At 42.5% G+C, this 24,270-nt stretch overlaps 1 protein-coding gene and 1 non-coding gene across 2 annotated transcripts in view; both read right to left on the reverse strand.

Annotated features, from left to right (window-relative positions):
* hs1bp3 (HCLS1 binding protein 3) overlaps window positions 1–7,842 on the reverse strand; it is a 101,258-nt gene extending 93,416 nt beyond the window's left edge. The window contains exons 1-2 of the mRNA XM_078213071.1: window positions 7,722–7,842; window positions 1,779–1,944 (exon numbers count right to left, since the gene is read on the reverse strand). Coding sequence (XP_078069197.1) covers window positions 1,779–1,944; window positions 7,722–7,747 — 192 coding nt within the window. The 5' untranslated portion in view covers window positions 7,748–7,842. The remainder of the gene's footprint in view (window positions 1–1,778; window positions 1,945–7,721) is intronic.
* A 253-nt stretch (window positions 7,843–8,095) lies between these two features.
* trnas-aga (transfer RNA serine (anticodon AGA)) lies at window positions 8,096–8,177 on the reverse strand. The gene has a single exon. It is a non-coding gene; the product is annotated as a tRNA-Ser (tRNA).
* Window positions 8,178–24,270: the final 16,093 nt, after the last annotated feature.

Here is a 24,270-nt window from a genome sequence, read left to right on the forward strand (position 1 = left end):
CTATCTCTTCTCCCTTTCTTGAATAACGGAACCACATCCGCAATCCTCCGGAACCTCTCCCATCTCCATTGATGACGCAAAGATCATCGCCAGAGACTCAGCAATCTCTTCCCTCGCCTCCCACAGTAACTTGGGGTACATCCCATCCGGTCCCGGCGATTTATCTAACTTGATGCTTTTCAAAAGCTCCAACACATCCTCTTTCCTAATGTCCACATGCTCAATCTTCTCAGTCCACTGCAAGTCTGCACTGCAACTACCAAGATCCTTTTCCACTGTGAATACTGAAGTAAAGTATTCATTGAGTACCTCTGCTATTTCTACCGGCTCTATACAGACTTTCCCACCATCACATTTAATAGGTCCTACTCCTTCACATCTTATCTTCTTGCTCTTAACATACTTGTAGAATGCCTTGGGGTTTTCCTTTATCCTGTCTGCCAAGGCCTTCTCATGACCACTTCTTGCTCTTCTAATTTCCCTCTTAAGTTCCTTCCTACTAGTCGTATACTCTTCTAGATTTCTAACATTACCTACCTCCCTGAACCTTTTGTAGGCTTTTCTTTTCTTCTTGACTAAATTCGTGACAGCTTTCGTGCACCATGGTTCCTGTAACCTACCATAACTCCCCTGTCTCATTGGAACGTTGCTGTGCAGAGCTCCAGACAAATTTTCCTTGAAAATTTGCCACATTTCTTCTGTACATAATTAGATTATCTGCATCACATATTAATCAACTATTCAATTTTTTGAGAGATATTAGAACAGGAGTGAGAGTTTCATTTTAACTATTAGCAGCAAGGTAGAAAAGATCACCCCTTCATTTTCACAGCAGGGCCAAAATCGCACAGCTATCATACTGCAACTTACCGATAAATACTTTTTAAAAATAGACACCTTTTAAAAATCTTCCCCTTTTCATTCGTTAAACCTTTCTCATCAATTTTAGAAATTACAAAGTACTTAAAAGAAAATGGTATCGCAATAACCAGTTTATGACTTTTCTATACCCAATGCACTTAAGTACAACTCATGATGTATAATGTCATCGACTCCTTGTCAGATTTTCTCTTCAAACTCAGATGAGTGACTCACTAGCGTTTAACCAGGGAAATGGTTAGAGTGGAATACTGTGTACAGTTCTGGCCACTCTATTATAGAAAGGATATTATTAAAGAGTGCAGAAAAGATTTACTAGGATGCTACTGGGACTTGATGGTTTGAGCTACAGAGAGAGGTTGCATACACTGGGACTTTTTTCCCCTGGAGCTTAGGAGGCTCGGCGGTGATCTTATAGAGATCTATAAAATAATGAGGGGCATAGGTAAGGTAGATAGTCAACATCTTTTCCCAAAGGTAGGGGAATCTAAAACTAGAGGGCATAGGTTGAAGGTGAGAGGGGAGAGATACAAAAGGGTCCAGAGGGGCAATATTTTCACAGAGGGTGGTGAGTGTCTGGAATGAGCTGCCAGAGGTAGTCGTGGAGGCGGGTATAATTTAGTCTTTTAAAAAGCATTTAGACAGTTACATGGGTAAGATTGGTATAGAGGGATAGGGGCCAAACGTGGGCAATTGGGACTAGCTTAATGGTCAAAAACTGGGCAGCATGGACAAGTTGGGCCAAGGGCCTGTTTCCATGCTGTAAACATGTATGACTGTACGGTCGGTTGCAAATTTCCGAGCATCCCAGCAGGTATCATGAGCTCAGCTATTTTAAACTAATTTTCTCAGTAACAGGAATAGAGGTTTTTTTTTTAAACTTAATTTTCTTCACTTACCACAAACTGAACAACATCTTTGGCCTTGTGCTTTGCAGATTTGAAGGAGGCCAGCTGAGTGACAACAACAATCTGATATTCAACATGGCCCGACATCAATTTGCCATGGATTTCCTGGTACTCTGGGACTGACAGGTCCATTCCAGTGTGCACATTCTGGATTGTTCTACATTGAAAACAAAATTATAATAAAGGGATTAATTATCAAAAGCATTTTAAGGAGTTAATAAAACAACTCGGTGAGACGGTGACGGAATGGAGAGTGGACTAGTAATCCAGGTGCTTCGGCTAATGCTCAGGGGACATTGGTTCAAATCTCACCGCGGCAGCAGGTGAAATTTAAATTCAATTAATAAAATCTGGAATATAAAGATAGTTTCATGGTCACCGTTACTGAGACTATCATTGATTGTCATAACAATCAACTGGTTAACTCCCCTTTAGGGAAGGAAATCTTACCTGGGCTGGCCTACAAGTGACTCCAAACCCACAGCTTATGTGGTAGATTCTTAACTGCCTCCTGAAATGGCTGGGCAAACCACTGAGTTCAAGAGCAATTAGGGACGGACAACAAATGCTGGCCTTGCCAGCACTACCATGAAGGAATAAAAATAAAACTTCTAAAATACCATACTCATGTTCCTGCTTAGACAGTTTCAGCAGCAGTTTGTGCTGGCTTAAGTATCACAAATGGAACTGTGGAGAACTGATAGTATGATTCAATTTCAAAGTCCTATTTCCAATATTTCCCCAGCAGACGGGTCAGAATGAGATCTCATGGAATACAAGGGCAGGCGACAGACTGGATTCAAAATTGGCTCAGTGACAGGAAACAAAGGGCAACAGATGTTTTTATGATTGGAAAACTGTTTCCAGTGGTGTTCCACAGGGCTTAGTACTGTGCCCCTTGCTGACTGTTGCATATATTACTGATTCATGGAGATGACATTATTGGGAAATTTCAGATGACACAAAAATTGACCATACTGAAGAGGATAGCTGTTGATTCCAGAATATCAATGGTTTGGTTGACTGGGCAGAAAAGTGGCAAATGGAATTAAATCCAAAAAGTGTGAGGCAATGCATTTTGGGAGGGCAAAGAAAGCAAGGGAATACTCGATAAATGGGAAGATATTGAAAGAGGTTGAGGAAGTGAGACCCCTTGGGAGTGGATGTCCACAGGTGGCAGGACAACTGGACAAGGTTGTCAAGAAAGCATATGGAATGCTTTCCTTTATTGGGTGTGGAAGAGTACAAAAGCATGGACGTAATGATGGAACTGTATAAAATGCTGGTTAAGCCACAGCTGCAGTTGTGTGTACAGTTCTGGTCACCACATTACAGAAAGGACATAATCGCCCTGAAGAGAATGCAGAGGAGATTTACAAAAATGTTGCCAGGGCTTGGAAATAGCAGTTATAATGAAAGATTGGACAACTTAGGGCTGTTTTCTTTAAAACTGAGGAGGCTAAGGGATGATCTAATTGAAGTGTACAAAATTATGAAGGGCCTTGACAGGGAAGACTTATTTCTCCCGGCTGAGATTCCGGTTACCAATGGGTACAGATTTATGCTGATTGGTAGAAGGATTCAAGGAGACACGAGGAAAAACATTTTCACCCAGAGGGTAGGGGGCATTCACTGCTAAGTTGATGGTTGAGGCTGAAATGCCCAGCTCATTTAAAAAGCCGGAATCTGCATCTGAAGCGCTGCGACCTACAATGCTACAGACCAAGTGTTGGAAAATGGGATTAAAATGAGCAGCTAGTTTCTTCTCTCTCTTTTTGGCTGGTGCACACTCAATAGGCTGAATGGCCTCTTTCTGCACCATAACTTTTCTAATGGTTCTAACGGTGATGATGTAGTGTTAAATGCATTTGATACCAAAACATACATAACTCAGTACAACAAGCCACTTGGGTGAGGCAGTTATAGAAACGTGTCCAAACGTTGCTCCAATTATTGGGAAACATTACTGACAAGTAACATATTTTGAGCTTAATAGCCTCTTAATTGTTAAAATTGTTTGATTTAGGCAACTCTGCGAGTTAGTACTCTAATTTAACACTGGATTGTGATAGCTATGCCAAGTCAATTACAAACTAATACCAGCATGTATCAAATCAATGCTAAAACCAGTTTCAGAACCTATTCATCCATGTACACTAGAACAACCAGACAATTAATACATTTAAAAACCTATATCCATATTCATTGCCCTTTATCACTTTGATCAGAGGACACAGTAAGGAATTAGTAACTGTATATACTCAACAGCAGAGACTTCAATACTCCTGCTGGTATTTTGCTAAGATAGCAGAAAGTTCACTTAAAGGACCCAGCACCAGGATATGACATTAAGCAGTCCAGGTCAGAACATTATTGGATATGCACATTAGCATTACCACAATATGAGTTCCAGTTAGGAAATATCCCAATTGCCTTACAACAGAAAACATTTATTTAGCAATTTTTATATAATAAAAAGGCCCAAGTCGCTTCACAGGAAATTCAGCTAAGATTTGACACAATGTTTGCCTTTGTGATTAGGATAGGCGGACAAAAGCTTGGTCAATAAGGTAGATTTTAAGGAGCCTCTTAAAAGGAGAGAGTGACAGAGAGGCTTAGAGTGGAAATTCCAGAGCTTAGATCGTCAGCAGCTGAAGGCACGGCTGCCAAAGGTGAAATGATGAAAATCAAGGATGTGCTACAGGCCGGAATTGGAGCAGCACAGATATTTTCACCAAGGGTTGTGGGCCGCAGGGATCGGTGCTGGGGTCTCAACTATTTACCATATACATAGACGATCTGGAGGAGAGGAGCGAGTGTAGGGTAACAAAGTTTGCAGATGACACAAAGATGAGTGGGAAAGCAAATTGCGTGGAAGACACAGAGTCTGCAGAGAGATTTGGATAGGCTAAGTGAGTGGGCAAGGATCTGGCGAATGGAGTATAACATTGGTAAGTGCGAGGTTATCCACTTTGGAAGGAATAATAGTAAAATGGACTATTATTTAAACGGTGAAAAATTACAACATGCTACTGTGCAGAGGGACCTGGGGGTCCTTATGCATGAATCACAAAAACTCAGTTTGCAGGTGCAGCAGGTAATCAAGAAGGCAAATGGAATGTTGGCCTTTATCGCGAGAGGGATGGAGTATAAAAGCAGGGAGGTCTTGCTGCAACTGTACAGGGTACTGGTGAGGCCGCACCTAGAGTACTGTGTACAATTTTGGTCCCCTTATTTAAGAAAGGACATATTAGCTTTGGAGGGGGTACAGAGGAGGTTCACCAGGTTGATTCCGGAGATGACAGGGTTAGCTTATGAGGAGAGATTGAGTAGACTGGGCCTGTATTCATTGGAGTTTAGAAGGTTGAGGGGAGATCTTATAGAGACATATAAGATAATGAAGGGGCTAGACAGGTAGAAGCAGCAACGTTATTTCCACTTACAATGGAAACAAGAACTAGGGGGCATAGCCTCAAAATACGGGGGAGTCAATTTAGAACAGAGTTGAGGAGGAACTTCTTCTCCCAGAGGGTAGTGAATCTTTGGAATTCTCTGCCCAATGAAGCAGTAGAAGCTCTCTCATTAAATGTGTTTAAGTCACAGATAGATAAGATTTTTAACCATTAAGGGAATTAAGGGTTCTGGGGAGCGGGCGGGTAAGTGGAACTGAACCCACTATCAGATCAGCCATGATCTTATTGAATGGCGGAGCAGGCTTGAGGGGCTAGATGGCCTACTTCTGCTCCTATTTCTTATGTTCTTATGACTGGAGGAGGTAAGAGAGATGGGGAGGGGAAGGCTATGGAGGGATTTGAATAAAAAAGAGAATTTTAAAATCAGGGAAATGTCAGACTTGGAGCCAATGTGGGTCAGTGTGCAGTAAATGGGACTCGGTGTCAGTTAGGATATCTGCAGGTGTGTTTTGGATGAGTTCAAATTTACACAAGAGACCACAGGAATAGATGAGTCTCGAGGCAGTAAAAGCTTGGATGAGCATTTCAGCAGCACATGAGCTAAGATGTGACCGAGACATACCACGATACAGGGAGTGGAAGTAGTCAGTCTTGGGGCTTGGAAGCTCAGCTCAGGATCAAAAGTTGGCCACTGTTGTGAACAGTATGGTTTAGTTTCAGACAGTGGACTGGGACACATATGGAGTCAATGGCTGGGGAAGGGAGGATTGGTCACAGACAGGAGACAATGGCTTCAGTCTTCCCAATATTTAAGTGAAGGATATTTCTGCTAATCCAATAGGAGATGTCAAAGAAGAAAGGTGAAAACTCAGGGAGAGTGAAGGGATCAACAGAATGATGAGGTTGAATTGGTTGTCGGCCAAATACATGTGAAAACAGATATGTTGCAGATGCTGTCAATGAGTGGCAATATGCAGATGAGAAATAGAGTCCAAGGACAGATCCTTGGGAGTCCAGAGGTAACCATGCAAAAGCAGGAAGTGAAGTTATCATAGATGACTATCTAACTATGACAAGCTAGATAGGAATGGAACCAAGTGAGGGCAGCCCACCCAGCTGATCAACAGAGCAAAGACAAGTATGGAATGGTTAACACTGTCAAAGGCTGCTGATAAGTCAGGAAAGATAGTTTACCACAAATTACATAAAATATAATTTGTGACTCTAATGGTTATGTTTATTTGTGTTGCAATGTAAAGGGACAGCATTTCCTGCACATGCTCAATTGAAATGTCAGTGTCAGCATCAACTGACATTAAACCAAACAGGTTGGCTTGACATGAACTAACAAAGTTCAAGGTACACATTTCAGATCTTTGCAGTCTTTAACCATTGCAAATTCCTATATCTGGTCTATAACTATGCCCTCGGGAACACATGTTTCTGACATTTCAGTAAATGATTTATAAAAAGGCAATTTCAGTAAATGAGATTCTCAACTTCCAATGTTACAAGAATTGATTGTAATATTTAAAGGCATTTTTTGGAGAAAAAAGAGAGCCACTGCAAAGATGAGCACCGGTTTGGGAAGTGACAATGTACTCAAGGACTTGTGGGGAAAAGGAGACGGAGATGGGGTGGTAGTTTGGAAGGGCAGCGGGGAATGATTAAGCTTTCTTGGGGGGCGGGGGGGGAGGAGGAATCCCAGCATGTTCAAAGGTGACAAAGACAGTACAAGATGAGAAAAAATTGTTAACAATCAGCTAACATGGAAGCGAGAGAAGTAGGGAATGTATCTGAGGTAGCAGAAAGTAGCTATCATAGTAATGTTCTGCTCACAACTGTTGAAATATTTAGAGAACGTAAAGATGGGCGGATATGTCTATCACTTAAAACGAGTGGTCGGCTGATTAAAAGTACATCAAACGCCATATTCGGAATTATACTCCAAGAGTTAAATGCAATTGGGGTGGACACCCTGGTTCAACAAATCTCACACCCACTTCTGTCCAGAAGCCAGGTCAAGAGCGGCTGAAATTGCAACTTTCTTACAGTATAAATGTACAGAGAAAACTGTAGTCAAACCCAGAAGATCACCCCCTACTGTACTAGTGACATTTTTCAGTTCAATACACCAGCCATCCCGAGGCCTTCGCGCGAGAGTACAAATCGAGTGAGAAAATAGTTGATCCGTCCCCTTGACCCAATTGTATCCTTCGCTGGACTGCGTGTTTGTAACATTATAGCCCCGACATTAACTAGCTTATAAATCTCCAGCTTCTCCTGTGCTCGGGGAGGTGAACTTGGACTTCTGTGCTCAAGTTGCATCATCGCCTCGCTTATTGTTGGCACATTATTAATATCCCAACTTGCACAAGCAGCTAAAAATGAGAATTGGCTATAAATGTTAAGCAGAAATGTTTCCACCGAGTAGTGGGAGGTGGAGGGGGTGGGGTCCGCGGCGCTAAGAACGCAAGCTGGGGTGAGTGGGGTGTGGGTGAACTTTGTGCCTCTACCCTACCTGGAGGTGATCAGTCCCTCGGGCATGTTGCCGGCGCTGTGCAGTTGGAGCTGGGGGAGGACGGGGCTGGCTGTCTGTCGGGCTGAGCTGGGTCTCGGTGCAAAACGCTGCTCCGCCTGTGTGAGTCACGGGATCCGAGGAGCCGCACAGCTCAGCCCTGGGCGGGGGAACAAACTCCGAACACAATACACATCCAGAGCTATTGCAAAATTCATCAGACCCTCGTCAGAATTCAATGCAAAAAAACATTCAATCGATCACAATTTAACGACCGGGATAGGGGGAACGCCCGCTGCAATTAAAGCAATGGGCTGGGCTGGACAATTCATACCACCAAATCCCCCATTCTCTTTATAACAAAACATTAACTAAACCGTAGTCGGCAGGATTCGAACCTGCGCGGGGAGACCCCAATGGATTTCTAGTCCATCGCCTTAACCACTCGGCCACGACTACTTGAAGAAATTATTGGCCATTGCCAATTCATCCACTGGTTGTGAGCTTGTGTGTATTTTTAAGATCGTGTATTATTTAAGTGTCTTTAGAAACTAATGCCTGCTCCTACCATTTGTGGATTGGACGGTGCTTTCTTTCCAAATGTAAACTGGACTTAGCTAGAACACGCCTATTCTACAATTCTGTTCGTAGCTTTCTTTTCGACAAACGTTTTGTACCAAGTTCAATTTTATGAAGGTGCTTTCGAATATGCCAGATACATGGAAGTATTCGAGTCCAGAAAGAGGCCATTCGGCCCGTCAAGTCGATGCCAGCTCTCTGCGAGAGCAATTTCGTTATTCTCACTCCTGTGCAAGTTCCCCAAAACCCTGCAATTTATTTCCCTGCAAGATGATGCTGATCCATTTTCTTTTTGAAAGCAGCAATTGAATCTGTCTCCACCACCCTTCCAGACAGTGCATATCAGATCCTAACCACTCTGTATAAAAACACATTTTTCCTTTTTTTGTTAGTCATTTTAAATTGGTTCCCCCCACCCCGGTCCTGGATCATTCCACCAATGGGGAAAGCTTCTCTCTGTTCTGTCTAGACCCCTCATGATTTTAAACACTTCTATGAAATTTCTTCTCAATTTTCACTTTTTGAAGGAGAATAGCCCAAGTTTCTCTCATTTAGCCACAGAACTGAAGCCTCTACAACACTGGAACATTTTGTAAATCTTTTTTGCATTCTCTTTTAAAGCCTTCACATAATTCCTAAAGTGCGGTGCCTAGAATTGGACATGAGTTGTAGATGGTAAACACTGTCGTCGGTGGTGAAGGGATTGAATGTTTGTGGAAGGGGTACCAATCAAGCTTTGTCTTGGATGGTATCAAGTTTCTAAAGTGTTGTTGGAGCTGCACCCATCCAGGCAAGTGAAGAGTATTCCATCACACTCCTGACTTGTGCTTTGTCGATCAACCGTGGACAGGCTCTGGGGAATCAGGAGCTGAGTTACTCACCACAAAATTCCTAACCTCTAGCCTGCTTTTGTAGCCACACTATTTATATGGCAAGTGCAGTTCAATTTCTGGTCAATGGGAACTCCAGCATGTTGATAGTGGAGGATGGTAATGCCATTGAATGTCAAGGAGCGATGGTTAGATCCTCTGTTGTTAAGGATGGTCATTGCCTGGCACTTGTTTGATGCGATTGTTACTTGTCACTTGTTAGCCCAAGCCTGGATATTATCAAGGACTTGTTGCATTTGGACATGGACTGTTTCAGTATCTGAGGAGTCACATGTATAAAATATTGAACATTATGTGAATATAGTACTGCACGGATTAAATATATAGAATAGAATTGTTCAAGATTTTTAAATTTGCCAGTTCTTTTGCTGTTTGAAATGTAAAGGGTTGGAGAGCTGGCATTACAAATGGAAGGAAGAGAGCACAGTTGGAATGCTCAGAGTTTGGTGGCAGTAGGCAGAAATGTTGGGGAAATTAATTAAGGGTTCAAGATAATTTGATGGTGCGAGGGAAACTCAGAAGTGGTTCATGGGCTGAGGTCTAAACACAAAAAATAGGAGGTTTGGTTAGTTACATGGAAAAAAATAGCAAGGAAAAGAGTGAGGAAAGCTCAAACTAATTGTTCCAATGAAGTAGGCATTATGTTTGTTGAAATTTTAGAATGCTGACCCCCCCATCAGCAGCTATGAAGAGAGATTGGATAGGCTAGGGTTGTTTTTCTTAGAACAGAGGAGGCTAAGAGATGATCTAATTGAAATGTACAAAATTATGAGAGGCCTGGATAAAGTCCAGGTGCTGGAAAATGGGATTAAAATGAGCAGCTAGTTTCTTTTTTCCATTTTTGGCTGGCACAGAGATAATGAGCTGAATGGCCTCTTTCTGCACCATAACCTTTCTATGGTTATATCGTCAGGATCTCAAAGTCAACTAATTTCTATAATGCACAGCAGGGTCGGATTCTCTGACCTTGTTCACCCTGCCCCCCCAATGTCAGTGGGAATGGAAAAATTGACACTCAGCCAAAAGTCCATTCGCTGCAGCAGCACTGGAGAATTTCAGCCGTAGATTCAAGGTCAGAGGTTTCCAGCTCAGATGTGCCAGGCTGGGGAAAGAGCAAGAAAGATTTGTGAAAGAGGACAGAGCAAGGACATCAAACCATCATATAAAGGGCCGAAAGCATTTAAAGAGAAGATTCCAGTCATTGGGAAACAATGGTAGCTCCAGGGGAAAAGGCAAGTGTCTATCTTTTCTGTTGGAAATCAGAGACAGGTGGGAAAATTGTTGGAATGGAATAGATGAGATGAGACTATCAAATGGAGTAGCATGGTTCATATGGGAAGAGTTGCGTGTGGCTTGAGTAGCACATCAATAACCCTAAAGACCACTTGCAGTATGGAAAGAAGTTTAATGATCCCACAAGATCAGCAAATGTAAGTTGTTAACTGAGTATTAGGGAAGCAAACAGAAAGCAGAAAAGTAAATGAATATTCCTGCCCCAGTGTTCAAATAACACCCATTGGGTTACTACACAGCACTCATTCTAATTGCTACAGAAGCAATGGAACTTGGTAGCACTTATGTAAAATATCACACATCCTATAATGCAGACTAAACAACAAAGTCTCCCATCCAAAGTCTTTGCTCCCTTATATCTATCCTTACTATCATCAATCCTGTGAATCTTGACAGCTTGTAATTGTAGAACTGATTTTTGATTTGATTTGATTTACTATTGTCACATGTATTAACATACAGTGAAAAGTATTGTTTCTTGCGCACTATACAGACAAAACATACCGTTCATAGAGAAGGAAATGAGAGAGTGCAGAATGTAGTGTTACAGTCATAGCTAGGGTGTAGAGAAAGATCAACTTAATGCAAGGTAGGTCCATTCAAAAGTCTGACAGCAGCAGGACAGAAGCTGTTCTTGAGTCGGGTTGGTATGTGACCTCAGAATTTTGTATCTTTTCCCAAAGGAAGAAGGTGGAAGAGAGAATGTCCGGGGTGCATGGGGTCATTAATTATGCTGGCTGCTTTGCCGAGGCAGTGGGAAGTGTAGACAGAGTCAATGGATGGGAGGTTGGTTTGCGTGATGGATTGGGCTACATTCATGACCTTTTGTAGTTCCTTGCGGTCTTGGGCAGAGCAGGAGCCATACCAAGCTGTGATACAACCAGAAAGAATGCTTTCTATGGTGCATCAGTAAAAGTTGGTGAGAGTCATAGCTGACATGCCAAATTTCCTTAGTCTTATGAGAAAGTAGAGGCGTTGAAACAGACAATTAACAATATGCATTCGTCCTGGAGGGTAAGACTGCCAAGAAAAGGCAAACCACAAAAAAAAATGCAGAAACCTGTGCTTTAATTCACCGTGAAGAGGTAGTACTGGCAATCATAGGACTGAACTGACATTTGCGACCGAGAATTGGGAGGTAATGTGCTTTTAGTGAGTTTGTGAGTATGTAAACATTTTGGTATATGATGTTGCAAACTATCCTTTAATGGCACTGCCTGCAACCATTTTGAGCAACAGAGATCAAGAGTGTGATCTTCTGAAAAAAATTCTTAGTGCCGAACTAGCGAGAACATGGGAGAGAATGGCGCCGGGAGGCTAGAAACCGCCCTGCAGGGGAAGGTTAATGACATGTATTTAAATCAATTTTGTGCCCTTGGGCATGAAGCCAATCACGCCGGCAAAAGAAGGCTGGTTTGCACCCAGCGCAAAGGCCTCGCATGCTACCTTCCCGGCTCACTGCACCGACTGACCAGCACAGTGGGCTGGAAAGATCACACCCAAGTTGTTCAGCACAACGTCCTGCTCTTACAGATTCAGGTTAATTTTAAAAAATCCCTCTTGAGGCTTCAGACCAGGAAACAAATGCAAAGACTTCATTATGATGAGCTAAATATTGCATTTCCATGTAGTCCTGACACAACAAATGTGAAAACTGCAACTTAGATTCCTCCCCAAGCCAGGGGGAATTCTGGGGCCAGCAAACACGGAGAGAGGAATCGGAATACATTTAATGCCGGATGGACTTAAACAGCAGTGGAGCTGAAAAACTGAAATGCTGGGAGTGGAATAAAAGTAAATGCTGCAGAGGGAGCTAGACTGAAAAGAGAGAAATTTTGAGTAGTATTTAATAAGCAATAGTAGAGCTCTAGTCAGACCTCCAAACAATACAAATATCAAAGCAGAAAGAGGAGTCACAGCTTTAACAGCTGGTTCACACTGGAAAGAAAAGCACAAAGTAGAACAGAAAACATATAGGAGAAGTATATTAAAAAATAGCAGTGGAAGCTGGGATTAATAGGAAGCCACTGCTTAATAGTTACAAACAAGAAACACTGGGAATAACAATATAAAAGGTACATAAGTAGCAGCAGCTGGACTAATAAAAACACAAGCATTATGAGAAGGACTTTAAAAACGCAAGCACCAGGAGGTAAGGTTGATAAAGAACATAAATAATAAGAACAGATTAAAAGTATTATAAAACTTTAGGAATGGGACTAAAGACACAAATACCAGGAACATGAGCAACAACAAAACAAAGCACTTATGTGAGCAGTGGTAGCAGGAAAATCAGAAACAGCAGGGGCATGACTTAAAAGAAAAGCTAACACCAGGAGGAAGATCACATAAAAATAGAATAACAATTGGACCCAAAAAAATCAGGAGCGACAGTGTTAGACAAAAACATGGTGTGGTGTGGGGTTTGTGTGGAATGGCATGTCATGGTGGGGGTGTGGCAATGGTAGGTAGTGTAAAGCTAGAAACAGACATACAGCAGATATGGACGGGAGGGAGATTTGACACACACTTGAATCATTGTGAGGAGGATGCAATCAAAGCATGGGCTTCTTTATCAGTACCACTTCAGAATATAACATTAACTATTTTGAACCACTCTTTTCATCCTTTATCCTGAGCTCTTCACACCTGGTTTGTGCCTCTTATCTTGCACTCTTTCCTTCTCACACATCTCCCTCTGTCTCATCGTCCACGATTGCTTCACACCTATCATCTCTCGGCATACAGGTGGGTTCCTTCTTTTTCCAATACTCTCTCATCCCTAGATCATGCACGGGATCTCATTCCCCTGTCCCTCACTCCAAAATCAACATGCGTAAATCACTAATAACCCTTCCTGCATCTTTGTTTACCATCTTCATCATTACCTCACTGACACAATATGTCCTTCTCTCTGTGCCTGTTTGCTACCCTCTGGCTGTGTCCCCTACCCTCTGGCTTCAAGCCCCTAACCCCTTCTGGTGGCTGCCAGACCCTCCAAGTATCATTCTCTTTATTCCCCCTCATTTTCTATATGTAACTGCCCTCTGGTTTCCCGCTATTCCCCTTCTTTGGTTGCCCTTCTCCCTGGCTTTGTGTTCCCTTCTGAGCTCCCCTCGTCACCCCTCTTTAGCCTCTCTCTCTGGTTGCTCCCACATGCCTCATAAATAGCTACCTCCTTACATCTGCCTCTGAGAATCTCTTCTTTCATTAGCTTCCCTCCACTATTCCCAGTGCCATGTTCCCAGGGCCCTGTCTCCATCGCCACTGCTTTTCTGGCTGCCGCTCCATCGTTTTTCTCCAGCTTTCTGATCTTTATGTGATTCTTCCAATTGCTAAAGAGGAAAATATGCCCCTCCATCTATCATATGCTTATCCTCCACAATACTTTTTATCCATTAATGGATCCATCGCTCATTTGACATTCTCTGATTAAAAGTGTTTTCTTGGATCTAACTGCTTTCCGGTATCATTTGTCCTTTTATTTCCTCTTTTTACTAACACTTTAACTTTTGTTTTCCTTAGCTACTTTTTTTGTATGATTCACATCCCTACCTATTTTTTTATTCCTTGTGCCTTTTCCTGATTTTTTCAGTTTTCTTTTACCCATCTTACTAAGACACCATGATCTGTGTGTGTTTTTTCCATTTTAAACAGAAGACATTGGGCCCAATTTTACCATTTTCATTCTAAGTGCTGAATCTGGGCGCAATTCAGATCCGACTTGGAAAACTGCATCGTGGGTCTGAATCGCGCTGTGGGCGGGGCTTATTGAGCCTGAAACGATCGGAGCTTTGAACTGCGCATGCGCTGTGAGAAAAACTGTTTGAAAATCACGCCCCTGTCACATTGCTCCAGGGCTGCAAAAAGCGAATAAAGTGGCTCGGGAGCGATAAGCAGGAGCGATGGCCCCCACAGATATCGCCCCACCCCCACAACATAACTGTCCCCATTATCCACCAACCCCCCCCCCCGCTACCTAGACCGATCGTGACACTGTGCCCCCCTTCCCCCCCACCGATCGCACGCAGAGTGGCAGCGGTCCCCCCTGCCCCCCCCCCCCGTCTCCCCCCCCCCCCCACCAGAGAATGCTCTGGCCTCCCTCTGCCCTCTTCCCTCCCCCCCCCAACCTGCCAGACAACGATCTGGCCTCCCTCCCTCCCCCCCCCCCCCCCCATCCACCAGAAAATGATCGCCCCCCCCGCCCACCAACCAGAGAGCAATCTGGCCTCCCTTCCCCCGCCGCCCCCCCCCCCCCCCTCCCCTCCACCACCGATCTGAGTCAGAGAGCCATTTGGAAGCTCTGAATTTACCTCGTCAGAAGCTGGAGCGCCTGAAACAGATCTTTGCCGAGCATGTCTGTTTCATGCCGAATCTGGACATGCAAACGTGATGGTAAAGGGGGAAATGCTGGTACAGTTGGGTGGGCAGCCCATTAATTCAATTTAAATGCAATGCAAATGCATTTAAATCACTGTTGTGCCCGTTTTTGGGCCTTGGTAAAGTGGGCATCTGCGCAGGCACAGATCGCGTTAATCGCCTCACGCCCGACTTTACCAAGTCTTTGCACCCGAAAACGGGTGCAACGCAATGGTAAAATTGGGCCCATACATTCTTCATGCAGTATGAGAGCAATAAACCCACTATATTTCACTTCCATTGTTCCATTTTTAAGCACACATTTCCAGTTAACTTCCCACACTTTTCATAGCTGTAAAGCCAAAGCTTCCAAGGAATTGAGTTTAACGCCTGTCAGAATTCTGGCCAGATATGAGGGGAGAGAAGGGTGGAAGGGAAAATGCTCAATTCAAACCACTGGAGAAAATTTGGAGACCCAAGCTATTCTAATCCAAAGACCTCATTGACAGGCCAAAGTACCTGCAAAACCTAACAGGCCATAAACAAAAACCCACATGAAAGGGGTGCAGAAGAATCTCAATGGAGGGAAAAGCAGAGGGGTGGGGACACTCATGCAAAGGGAAGCTCGGACATTTCCCGTGGAGCACAAAAGAGCATTCATGACTGATGATATCACTGAACCCTGATCTGCTTGTTTAAAAAAAGACTCTTGGCTTGATGGCTTAGCTGTCTATCCAGAAGCCTGAGTATAAAAACATGGTCACAGAATCCACTGGCTTTCTGGAAGATAAGTAATCCCGGGTTACTTACTCTGACTTGAAACTCTTCTTCTCTCTCAACAGACGCTGCCAGACCTGCAGAGTCTTTCCTGCATTTTCTGTTTTTACAGTCCCAAGCTACTGTTCAGTTTCTACTGGCAGGTTTACAAATTCTGTACCACGGTGTTGTTGCTTTTGGCATGGCTTTGTCAAAAATATAAAATCTAATATAGGAGAGTCTAACACTCTCCTTATAATGGTGGTCATAAATCCAGCCAATAGGGGATTCAGGGGAAATCTCTTGGCTCAGAGAGTGGTGAGAATGTGGAACATGTTCCCACGTGGAGCGAGTGACTGAAACGATAGCATAGATACATTTAAGGGGAAGCTGGCTAAGTAAACTTCAGACAAAGTAATAGAAAATTATGTTAATATGGCGAGATGCTGGAATGAGGCACATGGAGAGTATAAACACAAGCATTGTTACAAGCACTGTTAGGCCAAATGGGCTGTTTCTGTGCCGCATGTTCCATATCATTCCATATAATTACTGTGAATTGCTAAGCACTAATTCCACTACAATCTCTCTTGTAGTAACCTCCACGACAACTATGAAGAAAGAATTCCAGCCTATGTCTGAGATTTTACAATTTCACCTCTTGGCTGCCGGCTTTACTGATTGGCCATTCTGAACCCGATTTAACCGCTGAGCCATTGAAATCCCTCATTATTACACTGATTCTCGTCATCTTTCTCAGTCCGTATAACTGGTCTCTACTTACTTTGTGCTGCTCCTTCATAAAATTCACTCTGGAAAGACTCTGCCGGTCTGGTAGCATCTGTTGAGAGAGAAGAAGAGTTAACGTTTCAAGTCAGAGTAAGTAACCCGGGGTTACTTATTTTCCAGAAAGCTAGTGGATTCTGTGACCATGTTTTATACTCAGGCTTCTGGATAGACAACTAAGCCACCTAGCCAAGGATCTTTCTTTAAACAAGCAGATCAGGGTTCAGTGATATCATCAGTCATGAATGCTCTTTTGTGCTCCTTCACATATTCGCTCACTTTTAGCCACGTTGTTTCAATGTAATCCCCTCCTGCTGCTGTAATCTACACTTTTATAGATTCTGTCAGTAATAAAATTTCTCCACTTCCTCTAGGTCTAACCCTGTCAAATGTATTAGGGAGAAATTAGGCTCTGTAGTGTCTGTTTTTTGGGTGTTACGAGATCTCTTAAATTGTCAAAATGGTGGCTGCAATACAAATACACATTTCTGGCAGAAAAGTGTAAAGCGGTTTGTGCACGTAACCTTAATGATCACCACCACCATGTAGATCATGATCTTAATCAGTGAGCAACACTGATTTGATTCTACCACTTCTATTTTGGAGTTGCATGTTCCAGGTTGAGCAGCTTGTCCTGTTGCGATTGGTAGGATATGGCATTTGAAGATGCACTCACCGACTTTGGCAACTCATGTGAAATCATTAAAGTTTCTCGTGCAACACATCCAGGTCCTTGAGGCTGCACTCCCGTCATTAACCTCTCTGCCACTATCTCTTGCCACTACTTTCTGCAGATCTCCAGTGCCTATCTGAAAATGTTGGCAGATACTTTCTCACATGGTCATCAGTTGTTGATACTTCCGCAAAACAGTATTCAGAAATGATATCAGCACCTTTAGCAGCCTTAATCTCTTCCTCTTTAAGAGGCTAGTTTTAAGTAGCATTTGGCACTAACTATAATGATGTGAATAGCTAATGAGCAATGTGTGGAGTGCTGGCTGTACACTGCAGTCATGGAAATGTGTCGGTAATACAAAGTTGATATCTTACTTGCAGTGCAATCAATGGGAATGGGTTAGTCAAGCACCTGCTTTGAGAGTTTATCCAATTTAACTTCCATTGGAAGTTCTCAGTTCCATCTCTTTTGCATCACATACCTTGTAAGTTGCAGTAACAGAGACTTTTATTTACAAGCATTCTTGGGAGACACAACTGCTCCCACAGGGTGTCTTCCTGATAGAAATGCTGCATAACATGTTTATATCTTTTGGTTATCACACTTACACTATAAAATCCTAATGGATAGAATTCTACAGGTTGCAGCTGCCCCTTTATCTAACTGATGGCTAAAGTTTGTGATTCTTATCATACTTTCTGCTTGCCCATCCTATGAATGTCATTAAGTTTCCTGTACCATCATGCTGAGAAAAGGCTGTAATAATGATTCTCTTAAAGCTGTTAATGTCCATTTATCTCCTTCAGAGCTATTAATGTTTAATGTCAAATTATTTCAGTTACCAACATCACACTGTATTTTACAATTCCCAGATAACCTTAGTGGGTTTTGTGGAGAATGTCTAGTTGAAATGTTTTTGAGATGACTATCCTGTCATTGTAAACCAAGAAATCATCAATGACTGTAAGATGTTTTCTCTGCTCAAAGTACTGGCAAAGTGTTGTTTGTGAGGAGTGTAATCTGGCCATCTGTTCTGGCAAAACTCTTACTTTGATGCACATAGCATCCTGCTGTTGTGCTATATTAACCTCTTGTAGTGTTTTCTCAGCGGCTGGTAAGAACATAACATAAGAACATAAGAACTAAGAGCAGGAGTAGGCCATCTGGCCCCTCGAGCCTGCTCCGCCATTCAATAAGATCATGGCTGATCTTTTTGTGGACTCAACTCCACTTACCTGCCTGCTCACCATAATAACCCTTAATTCCTTTACTGTTCAAAAATGTATCTATCCTTGCCTTAAAAACATTCAATGAGGTAGCCTTAACTGCTTCACTGGGCAGGGAATTCCACAGATTCACAACCCTTTGTGTGAAGAAGTTCCTCCTCAATTCAGTCCTAAATCTGCTTCCCCTTATTTTGAGGCTATGCCCCCTAGTTCTAGTTTCACTGGCCAGTGGAAACAACTTCCCTGCTTCTATCTTATCTATTCCCTTCATAATCTTATATGTTTCTATAAGATCTCCCCTCATTCTTCCGAATTCCAATGAGTATAGCCCCAGTCTACTCAATCTCTCCTCATAAGCCAACCCTCTCAACTCCGAAATCAACCTAGTGAATCTCCTCTGCACCCCCTCCAGTGGCAGTATATTCTTTCTCAAGTAAGGAGACCAAAACTGTACACAGTACTCCAGGTATGGCCTCACCAGCACCTTATACAGCTGCAACATACCTCGCTGTTTTAAACTCCATCCCTCTAGCAATGAAGGACAAATTCCATTTGCCTTCTTAATTGCCTGCTGCACCTGCAAAACAACTCCTTGAGATTCCTGCACAATGACACCCAGGTCCCTCTGCACAACAGCATGCTACAATTTTTTACCATTTAAATAATAGTCCATTTTACTGTTATTCCTACCAAAATGGATGACCTCACATTTACCAACATTGTACTCCATCTGCCAGACCCTCACCCACTCACTTAGACTATCTATATCCCTTTGCAGACTTTCAGCGTCCTCTGCACACTTTGCTCTTCCACCCATCTTAGTGTCATCTGCGAATTTTGACACACTACACTTGGTCCCCAACTCCAAATCATCTATGTAAATCGTAAACAATTGCGGTCCCAACACTGATCCCTGGGGCACACCACTAGTCATTGATCGCCAACCAGAAAAACACCCACTCTTTGCTTTCTGTTAGTTACCCAATCCTCTATCCATGCTAATACATTACCCGTAACACCGTGCACCTTTATCTTATGTAGCAGTCTTTGGTGCGGCACCTTGTCAAATGCCTTCTGGAAATCCAGATACACCACATCCACAGGTTCCCCATTGTCCACTGCACATGTTATGTTCTCAAAGAATTCCACCAAATTAGTCAAACATGACCTGCCCTTCATGAACCCATGCTGCGTCTTACCAATGGGACAATTTATATCCAGATGTCTCGCTATTTCTTCCTTGATGATAGATTCAAGCATTTGCCCTACTACAGATGTTAAGCTAACCAGCCTATAGTTACCTGCCTTTTGTCTATCTCCTTTTTTAAACAGTTGCATCACATTTGCTGTTTTCTAATCTGCGGGAACAACTCCAGAGTCCATTGAATTTTCACTAGTGCATTTGCTATTTCTCCCGCCATCTCTTTTAGTACCCTGGGATGCATTCCATCAGGACCAGGGGACTTGTCTACCTTTAGCCCCATTAACTTGCCCAGCACTACTACCTCTTTCGTGATAATGATAGTTTCTAGGTTCTCACCTGCCATAGCCTTCCTGTCATCAATTTTGTTCGGTAATGAGTGAATTCTATGCTTCGATTTCCTCAATGAAATTTAAGTTCCAATTTTACTTCCTCCACTGGAATTGTTGACAATATTTCTTGATACTTCCCCTCAACGTATTCAGTAACTGAATTGTATCTCCATGAGTCTCAGTCTAAAACGTTGAATTATCGGTGGCATTTTTGCAATTTCCTTTAGGTTAAGGAACGTAACCAAAGACCCGTGGTTGGTTTCAGTTTTGAACCTTAAATACATGACACAATCAGAAAACCTCTTGCAAGTCAATGTGGCGACTAATGCTCATTTTCCAATAGTTGTATACCTCTTTTCTGTGTTTTTGAGAGATCCGGAGGTGTAACATTCTGGTCACCTTTGTCCATATTTTTGATCCTGAAACAGCACTTTGCCTAAACCTGTAGATGATGTATCAGCTGCTACAACTGTTGCCAACTCTGGATCATAGTGCATCAGAATCTCTGGTGATATTAGGAGACTTTTGAATGTTGTCCAGAGTATTTTGTTTGTTGACATTCCAGCTCCACTTTGACCTTGTCTCAATAGCTGTTGTAATGGTTTGTTAATTTCTGCCAGATTTGGTAAGAATTTCCCCACTCGATTTATCATGCCAAGGAATCTTTAATTCTGTGCTGGCTATTGGGTATGGCTCTCTAAGCACTTTGGTCTTCTGCAGGTCAGCAGTAATTCCTAAAACTTGAACAATGTGCCCTGAGAATTTTATCATCGGTTTCGCAAATTCACATTTGTCATTCAATGTCAAACCTGTTTCTTGTAGAACTTTGAGGACTACTTTCACACCATGATCATGTTCTTCCCTTGATAAACCATGCAGAAGAATGTTGTCCATGTGGCATATTACTCTTACCATGCCTCGCAGGGTCTGGCATACCGTTCTTTGGAATATCTCAGGTGCAGAAGTTGTTTAAAAAAATGACAAGATGGGGTGATAAAAGTCGTTAACAATCCTGACTCATTGTCTAGACACAACTGTCAAAAGCCTCTATATGCATCTAACCTTTTGAAGTGGGTGATTTGCTAATTTGGCAAGACTTTCATCCACTAGTGCCATCAGGTGGATCTCACATTTCAGTTGAACCATTAGGCTTTGGCACTGTGACCATCCAGTACACGATTTTGTCAGTATGTTTACTGGGGAGTTGACTCTTCGTTGTAACATTGTGTTCAAGCTTGCTTTTGACTTTGTTCAAGAGTGGATGAGGAAGCTTCCTGATCATGAATAGCCAAAGGCTTAGCATCCACCCTTAAGGTTACATTACATTTTGCCTTTAGATTTCCTAAGCCTGAAGATAGGGATGGAAATTCATCTTTGAATATATTATTAGATTGCACATCAACAATTTCATGAAGTCTGTACATAAGCCTCAACTGCAAACATGCTTTCCTGCTCATTAATGATGATTCCTAGTTCTTTATCACATTCAAGGGTTCAATAATTTCTTTATCCTGTTATGAACAATGTATAATTTTGAGTTGAATTTATGTATTATATATAGATACATATACATATATACATAAATATATGTACGTACCAAAGTAAAAATGGTTTCAGTTTCATTTGGGTTTTCTTTTTGGACCTCGGTGCCTGGGTGTCTGGATAGACACCTGAGTGAAAGGTTTCAGGTCTTTTAGGTTTGTTTGTATTTGTACATTTTTAATGAGGTCTTACAAGCTGTAAAGTTGAAGAGATGGGTTAAAAGGAGTAGAAAAGTCCATATTTCTGGAAATAAAATGCAAAGTTGAAAAAACTTTATCATTGCCTAGCAACAGTGATCCAGTGAGACAGATTCAGAAAAAAAAGACAGGAGTTGAGAGACAGAGAGTGCAGTGTGTGTATCAGAAAGAGAAAACAGGGTTTAAGCTCTCTAAGATGTAAAACTACTGGGTTATTGAGACAGTAGTTAACTGAATAATTAGTTTTAGGACTCAGTAAAGTGATCAGTTTAACAGAGGTGCTACTGGACGACTGCATTTAGAGAACTCATTTGTTTGTTCTGCAATTAAAAAACAATATGTTTAGAGTACAGTTTTTGAATGTCTTTGGGAGAGCTATGAGTTAGATGAGCAGCCTCAAGTGAATTCTCAGGAATTTACTGGAAGAAAACTGTGTGCAACTGTGCCACACCCAAGCTAGAAGACCATGTGTCAAGAGAGTGGTAACTCCTTACTGGCTTATGTAAATAATTGTGATTCCCTCAAGTGTGAATGGACGTCTCTGGTCTCACTTGTTACAGAATGGTGCTGATCAGTGCATGGGATCCAACATTACATCGGCAAGAAACAACAATGTGAGCAGCGCAAAATGACATCACAACAACACCACAAAACAACAATACACAATGAGGTTATGAAACAACACAAAAGATGCAAAGCAACATTAAATCACAATTGTAGGTGCAAGTCAGGAATACTGTCCCTAAAAATTGCACACTTTAAAACAGAATGACTTAAAGCAAGGCAATGTAAAAAGAGGTCTTGCTACCTAAATTCATCTCCCACTGCTATTTACATCTCTTCAAAAACATTGATACTAAGCCTGTCCCATTTGAACAGCTACCCCCCACAGTACCTTTAGGACAGATGTTATTAGGGTGCTGCACATGCCTGTGATGTTCCCTGATAACTTTGCACTATCATGTAAAGTTCCACAAAAGTTAGAATAAATGATCTGTGTACTCAACATGGATTTCATGGCATGCTGGGGATACTATTTGTTCAGGGGATGGACTGCTGATTACGTGCAAACTTTAAAAGATTGATGATTATTGTTACACAACTGCAGAGGAGCAATGGTTTGTGCTCAAGTGGCCAGTGTCCTAAGCAACTAGATCCAACATAAAATTGGACACTTTAAATTAATAGACAGCTCCTACGAGCAAGGCCTGATGGAATGCGGACAAGGTTGCCACAGGTCAGAAAGCACCAGGGACCAGCTCAGACCTTTCTTACATATTGAACGGAGGTGCTCAACCTGGTGAAATAATTTCTCCCTTAATGTCAGTAAAACAAAGGAGATAGTCATCAACTTCAGAAAGTGTAGTGGAGAACATTCCCCTGTCGACATCAATTGGGATGAAGTGGAAATGGTCAAGGACTTCAAGTTTCTAGGTGTCCAAATTACCAACAACCTGTACTGATGCCTCCATGCTGATGCTATAGTTAAGAAAGCCTACCAGCGCCTCTACTTTATCAGGAGGCAAAGGAAATTCTGCATGTTCGATATGACTCTCACCAATTTTTACAGATGCACCATAGAAAGCATCCTTTCCAGATGTATCACAGCTTGGTATGGCTCCTGCTCTGACCAAGACTGCAAGAAACTGCAAAGGGTTGTGAACATAGCTCAGTCCATCACGCAAACCAGCCTCCCACCCACTGACTCCATCTACACTTCTCGCTGCCTCGGAAAAACAGCCAGCATAATCAAGGACCCCACGCACCCCAGATGTATCCTCTTCCACTTTCTTCTGTCGGGGAACAAAGATACATAAGTCTGAGATCACGTACCAACCCGATTCAAGAACAGCTTCTTCCCTGCTGCCATCAGACTTTTGAATGGACCTACCATATCTTAAGCTGACGTTTCTCTACACCCTATCTGTGACTGTAACAATATATTCTGTATTCTGTCCTTTCCTTCTCCCCTACGTACTCTATGAACGGTATAGCATGCAAGAAACTATGGGCAGGATTTTAGGGCCTCGCTTGTTCCGAAACCGTAAAATCCCACCTGAGGTCAATGGACATTTCCATTGTCCATCCCTCACCCACTCCGATTCCATGGTGGGTGGGGCAATATAATTCTGACCAATACTTTTCACTGTATTCCAATACATATGACAATAATAAATCAAATTAAATCAAATCATTATGACCTAAACCCATTAAGAGCTACTCAGCCAGGACAACAGAAAGAGACATTGGGGGGGCAATCTTAGTGGCTCGTTCAGCAGGTGTGCCGAGTCGTTGAGATTGGGTGAGAGGCAGAAAATCAGGTTCGTGTCCTGTTTTTTGCCTCTTGTGATGTTACCGGTCCTGTTTTGGGCATGAGGCCTATTTCATTATTCATTACCTTACTTAAATATCATTAGTGACTCCCGTGCATTATAATCCAGGCTCACTTGCGCTTACCTGCTCGCCGGTCGTGGTCCTCACTGGTGAGGATCACATGTGGTCCGCATCAACAGGGACCGGATGCGATATCCTTGCCGGTGGGAACAAAGGCCATTGAAGCCTCCCAGGTGGTCGGGGGCAGGGCTGGGCAGTGCCCCTTGGACAGCACAATCCTGGCACTGTTTTATCCTTCCAGGCACAGAAACATTAAATTGATGCTTAATTAACACCACTTCAAACTATACCTTATCTCTAATATTTACCAATACAAATATA

This window comes from Mustelus asterias, chromosome 5, assembly GCF_964213995.1.
Source record: "Mustelus asterias chromosome 5, sMusAst1.hap1.1, whole genome shotgun sequence".
Taxonomy (NCBI): domain Eukaryota; kingdom Metazoa; phylum Chordata; class Chondrichthyes; order Carcharhiniformes; family Triakidae; genus Mustelus; species Mustelus asterias.